The sequence below is a fragment of the Marmota monax genome, unplaced genomic scaffold, assembly GCF_021218885.2.
Source record: "Marmota monax isolate L192 unplaced genomic scaffold, Marmota_monax_Labrador192_F-V1.1 WCK01_AAM20220418_F8-fsc00165, whole genome shotgun sequence".
NCBI classification, from domain to species: Eukaryota; Metazoa; Chordata; class Mammalia; order Rodentia; family Sciuridae; genus Marmota; species Marmota monax.
This window is the reverse complement of record NW_026693851.1, coordinates 3,750,035-3,762,908: the sequence shown is the minus strand read 5'-3', so window position 1 is coordinate 3,762,908 and position 12,874 is coordinate 3,750,035. Positions and strand designations below refer to the sequence as shown.

General features: G+C 37.7%; 2 protein-coding genes across 6 annotated transcripts in view; one reads left to right on the top strand and one right to left on the bottom strand.

Annotated features, from left to right (window-relative positions):
* Positions 1–2,747, top strand: part of Dmtf1 (cyclin D binding myb like transcription factor 1) — a 44,733-nt gene extending 41,986 nt beyond the window's left edge. For all 4 annotated transcript variants that reach the window (XM_058585045.1, XM_058585046.1, XM_046462465.2 and 1 more), the window contains 3 exons: positions 99–476; positions 1,107–1,254; positions 1,448–2,747. In XM_058585045.1, coding sequence (XP_058441028.1) covers positions 99–476; positions 1,107–1,254; positions 1,448–1,557 — 636 coding nt within the window. In that variant the 3' untranslated portion in view covers positions 1,558–2,747. The remainder of the gene's footprint in view (positions 1–98; positions 477–1,106; positions 1,255–1,447) is intronic.
* The window catches only part of Tmem243 (transmembrane protein 243), a 53,594-nt gene that overhangs the window by 29,640 nt on the left and 11,080 nt on the right, over positions 1–12,874 (bottom strand). Inside the window, exons 3-5 of one of the 2 annotated variants that reach the window (XM_046462469.2) lie at positions 5,249–5,299; positions 4,046–4,150; positions 2,571–3,167 (exon numbers count right to left, since the gene is read on the bottom strand). In XM_046462469.2, the coding sequence (XP_046318425.1) occupies positions 3,045–3,167; positions 4,046–4,150; positions 5,249–5,299 (279 nt within the window). In that variant the 3' untranslated portion in view covers positions 2,571–3,044. Of the gene's footprint in view, positions 1–2,570; positions 3,168–4,045; positions 4,151–5,248; positions 5,300–12,874 lie in introns of those variants that run through there. The other variant, XM_046462468.2, reaches the window with a different exon arrangement.

Below are 12,874 nucleotides of genomic sequence, written 5' to 3'. Positions count from 1 at the left end.
ACCATGGGGTACTACCTATAAATGTTATTTGTTCAATAATTTAAATCTAGTGTTACTTTCTCATTTTGCCATTGATAGTTGTCTTTAATGTTTTATAGCCAGAACATCTGTTGAACACAAGTGACAGTGTCACAGTGCAATGTCACACACCAAGAGTCATCATTCAGACTGTTGCTACAGAGGACATCACTTCTTCCATATCCCAAGCGGAACTGACAGTAGATAGTGATATTCAGTCATCTGATTTCCCTGAGCCTCCAGATGCACTAGAAGCAGACACTTTCCCAGATGAAATTCATCAGCCTAAGATGACTATAGAGCCATCATTTAATGATGCTCATGTATCCAAATTCAGTGACCAAAATAGCACAGAACTGATGAACAGTGTTATGGTCAGAACAGAAGAAGAAATCTCTGACACCGACCTTAAAGAAGAAGAATCCCCCTCTGATTTAGCCAGTGCTTACGTTACTGAGGTAAGCAACACTTAATAGAAAAAACAGCTTAATGGGTTCTTGCCTTCAACCTCAAATCGGCCATTTGGAAATATCACTAAAGTGATATTTTAAGATCTTCCTTCCTTTTTTTTAGATCCACAAAACAAGTACAAAGCCCTACCTCTGACCACAAAAGTATGAGTGAACAAACACTGATGTTTCTCACAGAAGTGGGCAGTCACAGATTTCTTGTGGCACTCGAAGGGAATAAGAAAGCTATGCTCTGTCTTAACAGTTCTTCACTACAACTTTTCCCCTCTCCACCTCGGTAGATTGAGAAATGTTTGTTAGAACAACTTCTGAGTGTGGTTAATAGTAGACTTTTATGGTTAGGCTTAGGAACCTTATCCCATGGTGTTAAAAGTCTACTTTCCTCTGTATTCAGGTGACCTGTAACTGAATTAATTCTTTTTTGCTCCTTTTTTGTTAACATTTAGTAAATTAAATTATGAGATTATGAAGGTTAACGGGGCCATCTTTTTAAGCTCTTAATCTTTATGTTTGAGAATTAAGTACTGTCAAACCTAGACATACTTGGGATCTGGAAAACCGACAAGGAATATGAGTCAAATCTTTTTCTTTCTTTCTTTTTTTAAAAATATTATTTAGGACTTAGAGTCACCCACCATCGTAGAACAAGTTGATCAAACAACTATTGACGACGAAACAATACTTATCGTTCCTTCACCACACAGCTTTATCCAGGCATCTGATGTTATTGATACTGAATCTGTCTTGCCTTTAACAACACTAACAGGTAACTGTAATATACTTCTTATATCCTGTGCTTGATAAATCTTAAGGGGAAAATTTGGGCCTTAAGCCTTTTCTTAATCCAACACGAAAACTCTAATCCCCTACACCATGGTAGAATACTTACAAAAATTCCTGACAGTCTTTTCCTATATATATGCAATTTTTAACCTAAGTTGAAACTTAACTCATTACAGATCCCATACTCCAACATCATCAGGAAGAATCAAACATCATTGGATCATCTTTGGGCAGTCCTGTTTCTGAAGATTCAAAGGATGTTGAGGATTTGGTAAATTGTCATTAGTTCATTCTTAGAAACAGGTAGTTAAAGCAAAGAAGCCACACTGTTAATTACAATATCTCCAAAGAAATAGGAGCAACCTCCCTTTTACCATTCCTCTGGCTTTTAAATAGCTACAATGCTTAAGCCATGCACATTGTTGCTGCTATGATTTTTTACCTCCTTTTAAGTATATCATCTGAGGTCCAGTTTAATGACAGTGTGTAGGTGAGTAGAATCTGGAAGATTTAACTGCACAGATCCTTGTGTTTACTGTTAATTGTCAGGACAGAATTTCATTTACTTAGCTACTGAGAAGTTTTTTTAAATCACCAAAGCAGTAATATTCATCTCTGCAGATAAACAATGGCACTCTTAACATTCTCAAGTAGGCCTGGTTGTATTTCAGAGAAAGCTCTCAACATGGTCTAGAGCTATCAGTGACCTTCTTCAAAAAGATTAAATAGTTTTGAGCCTTGACCAGCATAAAATACAGAGACCTAAGATAATTGTGTTGCGGTTACTTTTGGTTAACCCATTGCTGGCAGTGGGAGCTGGTTCAGGCAGGGTAAAGAGGACAGCATTAGAGTCAAGAAAATTCACTACAGGTTTTTTATTACTTTTAAAGGGAATATGGGTAAGAGTAGTAAACAACCCACTGGTAACTAAGCAGTTTTTACCCCCTCAACAGAAACCACTGTTATTAGTTTACAGAGTTAGCACTTTGAAGTAAAATTAAACCAAATATGGAAAGAGATAATATCCCCAATACCATGACTGTTTATTACATGTTTTATGACATAGACTATCCAGAAAATATTTGAGGGGGTATCAGAGTTTGCCATTCACTTAGTGCACTAGCTGGTGGAGGTACAATATAACTGCTCCCTCTCCAGCAATTTTTAAAAACAAAATAAAATTTGCTTCTGTAACAAAAGGAAATAAATCGAGTCATTCCTACTAGAGAAGGGTTAAGCCAAAACTAGCCTCTAGGGCTTTAATGAATATGACCCCTATAGAAAAGTCACAAAAAAAACTTGTATAAATTATTTTATTTATTATTGTAATTAGATCTTCACAATCAAAGTTGTCTTTTCACTGTCTGTGTTTTGTTAACGTGAAATTGTAGTTATAAGCAAAAGTTGGTTGCCTAGGGAACAATAATTGTATATTCAGTTTAACAGAAATAAAAGAATATTTGTCTTAAAATGCAAGATTTTGAGCGTTTGCCATGCAATTGTAAAAAATAATAATAATTTCAAAGTGAAAAGTACTTGTGCTGTATGAACTTCTAAGTTTTGGAATGTTTTAAGTGCATCATCAGCTCCTTAAAGAAAAAGCAATGAGATCTATGATATGTCTCCCTTTCAAGAGGGAATTTAAATTTACAATTAACATGAAAATCATGTATCAGACTTCTGTAGAAGATTCTTCAGCATATATCCAACATTTATTCACTGTCCTAATGTATAGTTTTGAAGAGTCTTGGTAAGTATTTCTCCTTGGCAGCCTCACCTTCCCACATCATGGAAGTACAGGTTCGCACATATACATAACATGATGATAGAAAATATGATATAGTAAATTAGATTTCTAAATTTCGGTTCTAAGTCTCCTTGTCGATACCAGTAGATCTAAAAGAAGAATTAAATAAAAATTAAAGTAATAGCCACTGGGCCAACTGTTAAAATTTAAATTACAAAATTGTTTTTCCACCAATTTAACCAGTGAGACAGTCTTATTAGCCTACATCAATTTGTATGTATTTAGATAAAACTACTCAATGTTAGTCACTCAAGGCTTCAAGCCAGGGGAGACAAGAAGGTTCCCCAAGTGGGATGGGTCAGTTCTTCAGGTCATAGGACTGTAGTAAAACCAGTCCTATTTAAACTCAAAACAACCCAGAGGCACTTAGCAACTGAGTCACATCCCCAGTCCTTTTTATTTATTTATTTGGAGATGGTCTCACTAATTTGCTGAGAGTCTTGCTGGCTTTAACTTGTGATCCTCCTGTCCCGGACAGGCATGCCTAACTGTTTTTAAAGGTTTACTGTTTTGTTTCAGTTTTTCAAGGGTCATGAAACCACTACCAACTACTGAATAAATACTGAGGAGCCGTTGTGGAGGGAAGCACAGAGATTAAAATAAATTATGTTATTAGAAATAAATCTAGAATGCTATCCCTTCCATTAAAAGTATTTCTCAAAGCCTGCTGGGCCCTGAATGTAGCCCTTGAGTGAAGATAAGTATATCAAAGTTTTTTAGCTACTAATTTCACTAATTTCTTCCTTCACTTTTTAGCTAAGAGTTCCAATTGTGGGACTTCTGAGTAAAAACTAATGTGCAATTAATAATTGGGACTTCTGGCATCTTGATGCAGAAACTAATGAGGACGAGTGGGGAGGTGGTATTAGACAGAACCTTTATATAGACACAGGGCTGGGAATCTATTCTAAGGACTGCAACATTAGGCCCTCAAGAATACTTCATTTAAATTCTAAATAGTACTCACAAGTATGCAGGCAGTAATACTACTCAAAGAGATGCAGACAGCAAAAAATATATTCAATGGTTTGGGAGGTAGTTGAGGGAAAACAAAAGCACTGATCAGCGTTACCTGTGTGGAGAGAAATTATATAAAGCCTTAGAATTAATTCTAAGATTTGGTTAGGGGTATAAGTCAGAAGGAGAACCACCTGTTTAGCATAATTGAGGCCCTAGATTCAAATATCAGCAACACCAAAAAGGGAAAAAAAAAAAAAAGATGACTTATTAAGATCAAATCTAGACAAGGTAACGATACTAGAAGAAGCTTCACATTATAAAATTATTTCTACCCATCATGTTTGATTTCTGGAATGTCAATACAATATTTTATAAAGTATTTGTATATATGTTCAAATTCTTATAATAATTCCTCCTTTTCTATCCTTTCCTTGCTTATGAAAGGAGATGAAAGATCAGTAAAGCTAGCTAATCTCTATTAGAAATCATTTAAACCCTATTCCCAGAACTAATGACTGTACTGGTAAAAATGCTGACATTCTTAATCTGAATACTCCTACCAAAAATGAAGAATATAATCAAAGCTGGTTTTACTTTCACTATGAAAAATACTAAAAGGTGGGTTCCTAAAACCCATTTCTGCCTCTATCATAGGTACATAGAACATTATACCCATTCTTTTTATTAAGAAGTCATGAAAAAAACACTTAAGGTTAATAAGTGAAAATATACCTAAAAATATCACTATCAAACTATAAAAATATACCTTTATTTTATTATATAGTACCCTAGTTTTATTATACAAAGTGGAAAATCACTATATTATATGCTAACCAAATCTTTTAAACTTAACCAGTGATAATTAAGATATTAACAAAAGTAGGGAGTTACCATGGCTTACATCTGAAGGAAGTTGATGGTAGCCACTGACATTTTTACAAACTTACTAGGCAAGGAACCACTGGCAAATTCATTTGATTTGTACTATTTCTTGTATTCAACTGGGGAATTGAGGATGAAAATCAAATTAGTTGCATCAGTTGCCAATTGCAGTTTTGTAGTAAAGTTGAAAGCATGAACACTTAACATACTCATGTATTAGCTCTGAAAGTTGTTTTGTTGTTGTCTTTTTTTTTTTTTAATTGAACCATAATACTAAATTTTTCAGAACTTTGAGAGCCTGAATGAGGCACAAAATAAAGATACTTACTAGAATCAATAAGGATGTTAAGCTGCCAACAACTAAATTGATGATTCGGTCCTGAAAGAGAAAAGAGATTATGAGCCATATGACTTGGATTCCCAGCACTCTCACAATGATACATATCAGGCCTTGGGGGTGGTTTAAAATGAAAATACTTCTATATATTTATGCTTGCCTTAAGGCAAGGTGTTCTGAGCCATAGGAATGGAAAAGGTACTTTGGAAAAATCAGGCCAATGAAGGAGGTTTCTTGAAAGTTGAGAAATTTACACTAGAATCTTGAAGAATGCAAAGAACTGAATGGGAAAGGAGGTTTACAAATAATCTTGTGCTGTTGGAAATAGTATAGGGAGGACAGAGTGCTAGAATTGTCAGGCCAGAGCTAGATTTTGTAGATGAGATATCTGAGTATGGGGTTTTTTGTTTTGTTTTGTACTGGGGATTGAACCTAGGATCACTTGAGACAGGTCTGGTTAAATGCCGAGGCTGCCTTGAACTTGTGATCCTCCTGCCACTGAGCTTATAGGCGTGTGCCACTGTGCCTAGCTTCCATTGAGTTTTCTTGTCTTTTTCAAACCCAACTTGTGATCCAATTCTAATCCTAATCCAATCCTAATGAATTTACAGGTTAGCCAACCCAATTTGTCCTCCTGTCAGATGTGGAATACCTATAAAAAACATAATATTGTATAATATCATTCTAGATTATGATTTGCAGTCTGTTTTAATGCACCTGTGTCAATTTCATTGACACAGTCACAGAATTGAAAACTTCATCTGAGCAGGGAACATAATATGCAATGTGAGCAGCCAATAAACACCTCAGATGGGAAGGATCACACAGCAGCAAACTGAACCCTCATTTCCAAGTTGTCTGCTTTTAAAGATAAGAATCCAAAGAAGTTAGAGAGTCCAGCAGGCAAAGCTGAAAGGGGAAGTATATGTAAGAAACATGTACTGGTTGTGCCTGATCTAACCAAGGACCAACCACAACATGGCTACTGCAATTTGAAGGTTACCAGACAAAACTAATTCCATCCATAGCCTCATTATTCAGACAGATCCCACCTGGAGTCTGAAATTATGACCCTCTGTTAAGGATAGATCTAGGGCAATTCACTTATTACTACATAAGGTATATGTATATGAATGAATGTGTTTAATAAAAAATGTGTATTAAGATTAAATACATGAACCCCACTGCTTCTGCCTTGTGAAAAAGGTTCAACTACATTTTCTTCATGTTTATTCCAAGAATCTGCTCTCATCTCTACAAAAGCTAAGGAGTTGCAAAAGTTTACAAAGTCTGCTGTTTCACCAGTAGAAGCCAGGGAACAGGTTCAGGTAAGAGGTAGCTAAGAAGAGGAATCACTGATTTTCAAATGTTACAGCAACTTGTCTATCAGGATCAAAACAAGGGGAAAAATAATGGTGAAGGGACGGTAACTATCTTAACTTTCACATGTCTTCTCAAAAATTTTGGAATGAAATGGTAATGTCTATTTTATAGGTGACAAAACAGGTTCATCAAAATTTATATCTTGCCCAGGGTCTCATATTACAAATAGTAATGGAAATAAAATTCAATGTCAGGCCTGCTTTCCCCCAACAGAGAAGATCCCATTTATACTCTGCTGGATGAGCAACTACTGGTCTAGACAAAAGAAGTCAAATGGCAGATGACATCTCAAAGCCTATTAGTAAAGCATCCTGGTAGCCTATTAAGAATGAATATTTCTGCATATGTGGGTCTTTTTTTCAAGATTATTGATTAACCATATAAGCATAATGTTTTAAACATTCTTATGAAAATGTATTTAAGTTAATATTTTCCTGCCTGCCTTTTACACAGCCACTGAAGAGAACTGCAAGTAATTTTCATGAATATCAGTTATTATACTGATGTAATGGTAGTGGTTCCTTGGGGCTCCCAAGATGAAGGGAACTACTTAGACATGGTAGAAGGGTTTCTCACAAAATGTTCTTATTCCAAGCAAAAGCCTATTAACATATCCATGAACACAGGTCAAACTTTGGGAGATATCCCATTTCTAATGCTATCTTCTAAACTCTCCCTACTGCAAGTGTGGTATATGGACCAGCAGCACTGACCTCACTGAGAGCCTGTTAGAAGTACAAAATCTTGGACCTTGCCCCAGACCTAATGAATCAGAATCTACAGTTTAATGAGATCTAGTAATATGTGTATGCACACTTAAGAAGCATTGTTCAGAGTCTTCAAATGAACTACTTTGAGTGAACTATTATTAAATTCAAATCACAGGGTGGAGACCCTTCCTTGGACCAGAGATTATTTTTAATTAGCAAGCTCTTCCAGTTCCTAATTTCCAACGACATTAGAGAATAATTCAAAAGCTAGGTAATTAACATTTCACAGGAGAGTTCTGGGATCAATATATTTCAAATTAGAACTAGAGTTTGTTTATGGACATTTCTATTTCTCCAACTCTATTAATTCTGTTTCTACTACCTGTTATATGGTTTTTAATTTTATTTTTACCCTAGCTCCATCTACCAAAACTGTTCTCCCCTCCTAGAGTTTTAAATCTTGTACTATTACTTAATGCCCTATGTAGGCCAGACAGGAGCAAGATCAGCCTGGATTCTTACCTGCTGAGAGGAAAAAGATAAGGATTTAGAATATCCCTCTCAAAAAACAAAACATTCAACAGAGTTTTCATTAATACTTCATGTACACTGTAATACATGAACATAAAATACATACTCATGTACATATATGTATTATTTTGAGAAGGATTCTATATATTACTTTGTAAGTTATTCATTTAAACATTAGTGTATGCTAGATAAAACCATCTCCACTCTCCAGAAATTTATACTATCCAGAGTTCAGGAGGCCACTAAGGAAAAAGGGAGAAAGGAATCTTGGTAAATCAGGGAGAGACTACCAGAGAAAAGTCAACCAAGGACTAGCAAATCAGAAGGAAAGGTGGTTCACTAAGAGGAATTCCACAAAGATCCAGGGAAGAACAAAAGCACTGCTGTTACCAAAAAAAAAAAGGGGGCGGGGGGGGGGGAACAAATGGAAATAGATGAGCAAACTTCATGAGCTGAATAAGAAATGGGAGAGGGCTGGGGATGTGGCTCAAGTGGTAGCACACTCGCCTAACATGCGTGCGGCCTGGGTTCGATCCTCAGCACCACATGAAAACAAAGATGTTGTGTCCGCCGAAAACTAAAAAAAAATAAATATTAAAATTCTCTCTCTCTAAAAAAAAAAAAAAAGAAAGAAATGGGAGACAATGTACTCTGAAGAGATCTTCCTGAACCCAAAGGAATCACATCATTGTTTTCCTCCAAAGAAAGGAGAAAAAGATGATAGGCATATGTAAATAGTTTATATTTGTATTTGAGATGATAGAAAATTACCCTGCAGCAGCTTGGGAGGCTGACACAGAAGAATTGTGAGTTCAAAGCCCACTTCAGCAATGGCAAGACACAGTGAGACCTGTCTCTCAATAAAATACAAAATAGGGCTAGGGATGTGGCTCAGTGCCAAGTGCCCCTAAATTCAATCCCCAGTACTACCCCTACCCCACCCCACCCCACAATGAAAAGAAAGAAAATTACCCTGTAAAGCAAGTAAGCAACACATTATCTCCATTTATCATTGTGTGACTGCAAAATGCAAGTCTAGTGAGCAGATCACAAGAATTCCTAGACAGAGGATGTGGGCACTGAAATTAAGAATCAAGAGACCAATATTCTCATCCCATTATGCCACTGGCTAGCTGTATGATCTCAAGTGGATCCCCTAACCATCTATCAGATTAGAAAATTAGGCTAAATTATGTCTTGTCCTTTTCAGTTCTAATAATTTACAGTTCCAAAGAGTAGGCCTAGCCTACTTCCTTGGTTATCAAAAAATAAGGAAGCCCCCAATCTTGCCTGGTCAGTCACTGGCCAGCAATTTGATATAAGACAGAATCCCAAACTCATTCCAGAAGCTCAGGTAGTAATGATCACTCAGAGGAAATTGTTGTCAATAACCAAAAGCCAGCATCTGTCTTTAATTTTAAGGATACAACTCTAGTATTCTAGAGTTTAGAATGCTATAAATACCTTGTTCAACCTTCCATTTCCATGGCAATTCATGTTTTGCCTAGTCCCAAAACGGATTTGAAGGGCATGTGCTAAATATAAGAAAACCCTAACCCATTTAAGCAACAATAAAAAGATGAGGCCAAAATTTCTAAAGAGGTTTGGAGAATGTAAAAAAGGAATAAAAATTATCTGTGGTCAACAGTGGTCCAAAAATATTAAATGGGAAATTTCAGATCTAAATAATTTGTTAAGTTTTAAATTGTACATCATTCTGAGTAGCATGATGAAATCTCAACACTGTCCAGCCCTGTCCTGGGAAGACCTGTATCATCCCTTTGTCCACCGTATCCACAGTTAGTCACCTTAGTCACTTAGTCGCCATCTCAGTTATCAGATTGTTGCAGCAATGCAGTATTTGTATTAAAGCAACCCTTATTTTACCTAATAATGATCCCAAAGTACAAGAGTAGTGATGCTAGCAATTCAGATGTGCCAAAGAGAAGCCATAAAGTTTTCCTTTAAGTGAAAATGTGAAAGTTCCTTACTTGATGGAAAAACTGTATGCTGAAGTTGCTCAGATCTACAGTAAGAAAGAATCTGTTACCTGAAATTATGAAGAAGGAAATTAAGGCTAGTTTTGCTGTTATATCTCAGACAGTAAAAGTCACAGTGCAAGATAAATGTTTAAAATGGAAAAGATGCTAAATTAATAGGTTCACGATTTCCAGCATCTCCTATGGATAAAGGAGGATACTGTACTAAGATTCCTGGCAGCAAGGTGGGAAATTCAATGGGGTTTTAAATTCTAGCTAATAAAAGTAACTATGTTAGATCACTAGAGGAGGCAAACTTCTGGCTCTGAAAAGAATTTGTTGTATAAGTCTGTATAAAAATACAGGGATACAGGAAACAGGTACTTTGTATAGTTGTTTCTTACACTGGTCCGCAAGAAAGGCTGTGTCAGTTCTGTCACAAGAGAATGTGTCCACTATGCTATAAGATGGGCATGCAACAGCACAGCAGAAGCTGTGGCCAGGTCTTGCAACCCAAGGTCATGCTTTTGCCAGCCACAGAGGCCCAACACCCTCACAGGTGCTTCTAAGAATAGGCTCTTTTGATTCCAAGGAAATATCAATAGAAAACCATGAGAATCTCTGGGGTCCAGGTTCTCTTAGCCTAAGTACAAGGCCAGTCAATTACTTTCTGATAGAATAGGACCAAGGCATCACAGCTCTGAACCCAGCAAGGCATACATCCAGCTGGAGGCCACATCCTTCGACAATGCTCAATCCTTGTAGGAAGGAACAAAGCAAAACTGAAGGCTGCTGCAGAAAAGAAAAATCCTAGATGAACAATGCCACTAACACATTTCCTTCCATTCTCTTGAGGGAGAAGGTGTGGTCAGATAGAGAACTCTGTTTTTGGCGTTCAAATTTTCTGTGTAGCTCCATAAAAGTCCTCCTTGGTATCACAGCCCTATCTAGAGCCACATCCCTCCCCAGGTGCTCTCACTCCTACCTAGGTCATCTCCCAAATGTCTTCCATCCACATCACCTCTAACACCTGTTCCAAGTAAGCAAACTGCATCATGGACTACTCAGAGTTCTCCCATGCCCTGACTTTCCCCTCCTGCCCATCTCTAAATGTTCTCCCCCAGAAACCCATGCTCCTAAGGACTTTTCCTAGGGCTCATTGAGCCAGGAAGTACTGGAAAGACAGGGCATTTCCAGTTCTCAAAGCCAGCCTCAGCAATTTCAGTAATATCCTCCACTTCTAAAATGTATGGCTCTGGGCATTCTCATACCAACTTTTTCCTTTCCTCTTCTCAGTTACCTCAATTTCAGCATTTGTTATCCCTCTTCCTCCAATCTTCTATTCTTCCCTCACTCCTCTACTGCCCCCCATTCTGGCCTTCGCCCACATTCACTGACTAGAATATTCCTAATCTGCTACATCAAAGCTCTGATTTGAGGGCCTCCTAAACAATCTCTGACCATGATGCAGCAATTTCAGCAAGGCACAGAAGACTCCTCGGTGGATATATTCATCTGCTGTAATGACTTTCTTTGAAGATCCAGCCCCAAGTCACCTACAAGCCCCCAATCATTTCTGGGCAATGTTTGTAAGCCTTGTTCTGATTATTTTTAAACTGTCCTAACCATAAATGCTACTTTACTTGTCTGTCTTCTCTACAAACAAGGTCTGGAAGAGTCAAGACCATGTCTTCCTTTTTCACTCTCATTCTGGGGGTCACTGCATATGGCAGAAGTTCAGCCCTGATGCTGCTCTTTCTAAGCTTGCACCCTGACAACAAGCTCATATCCACCTAGAAGAAGAGCCTTATTCTAATTCAAAGCCAAGCCACATGCCTACAGAGGCTGCAACTACCTCGAGTGGAAATACCTTCTGATTGGACAAAGATGCCACTGTACCCATCTGCTAGCCACAATGTCCAACACATTTCATATGATCAAATACTAGTTAAAGGAACAAACTAACTGGGAGAGTTCATATGGATAGATCCATGCTTTCTATCCTTAGTTGGGCCTTCATATGTCTCCACGGCCTTTTGAGTTGTCAGCCTCTGACTCTTCAGAAAGTGGTTTGAAGCTCCACCTCTCCTCCATCTCCCCATTCCACTCCTGATGTCTCAAGACAGTAGACATTCCTTCAAAACAAGACACCAAGAAAGAAAGGAGGCCACCAGGCATGGTAGTGCATTCCTGTAATCCCAGCAACTGGGAAGACTGGAGGCAAGAGGATTGTGAATTCAAGGCCAGACTCAGAAACTTAGTGAGGCTCTAAGCAACTCAGCAAAACCTGTCTTAAAATAAAAGATAAAAAAGGGCTAGGGATGTAGTTCATTGGTTAAGCACCCCTGAGTTCAATCCCTAGTACAAAAAAAAAAAAAGAAAAGAAAAGCAATTAGGGCTGGGGATGTGGCTCAAGCAGTAGCGTGCTCGCCTGGCATGCATGCAGCCCGGGTTGGATCCTCAGCACCACATACAAACAAAGATGTTGTGTCCACCGAGAACTAAAAAATAAATATTTTTAAAAAAATTCTCTCTCTCTCTCACTCTCTTTTATAAAAGAAAAGCAATGAGAGGAAGCCCTTCCTCATCACTGTCCATCCTTCCAGCCTAAAAAGAATCCAAAAGTGACCTGCTTCTTCCCATACCCTTGCTCAGTTCACCAATTCCATTCTTACCTCCATTGAATCTCTCCTACATGGAGGCCATCTCTGACCCAAAAATCTCAAGTCCCTCCAACGTCAGAAGGGCCTTCCATCTATCATGTTTCCCTCTTAGATGTTAAGCATTCATTTTCTTTCTACTTGCTAAGCAGTAAGAAGAAAATAAAACAGGGTAGATGAAGGTAGAGATGGGGAGCTATATAAAAAAGGGAGATGGAGCTGGATGCAGTGATATACACTCATAATCCCATTCATGAAGTATTCTGAGGCAGGAGGATCCCAGGTTTGAGGCTAGCCTTGGCAACTTAGCAAGATCGTATCTCAAAATTTAAAAAATAAGCCAGGTACTAATGG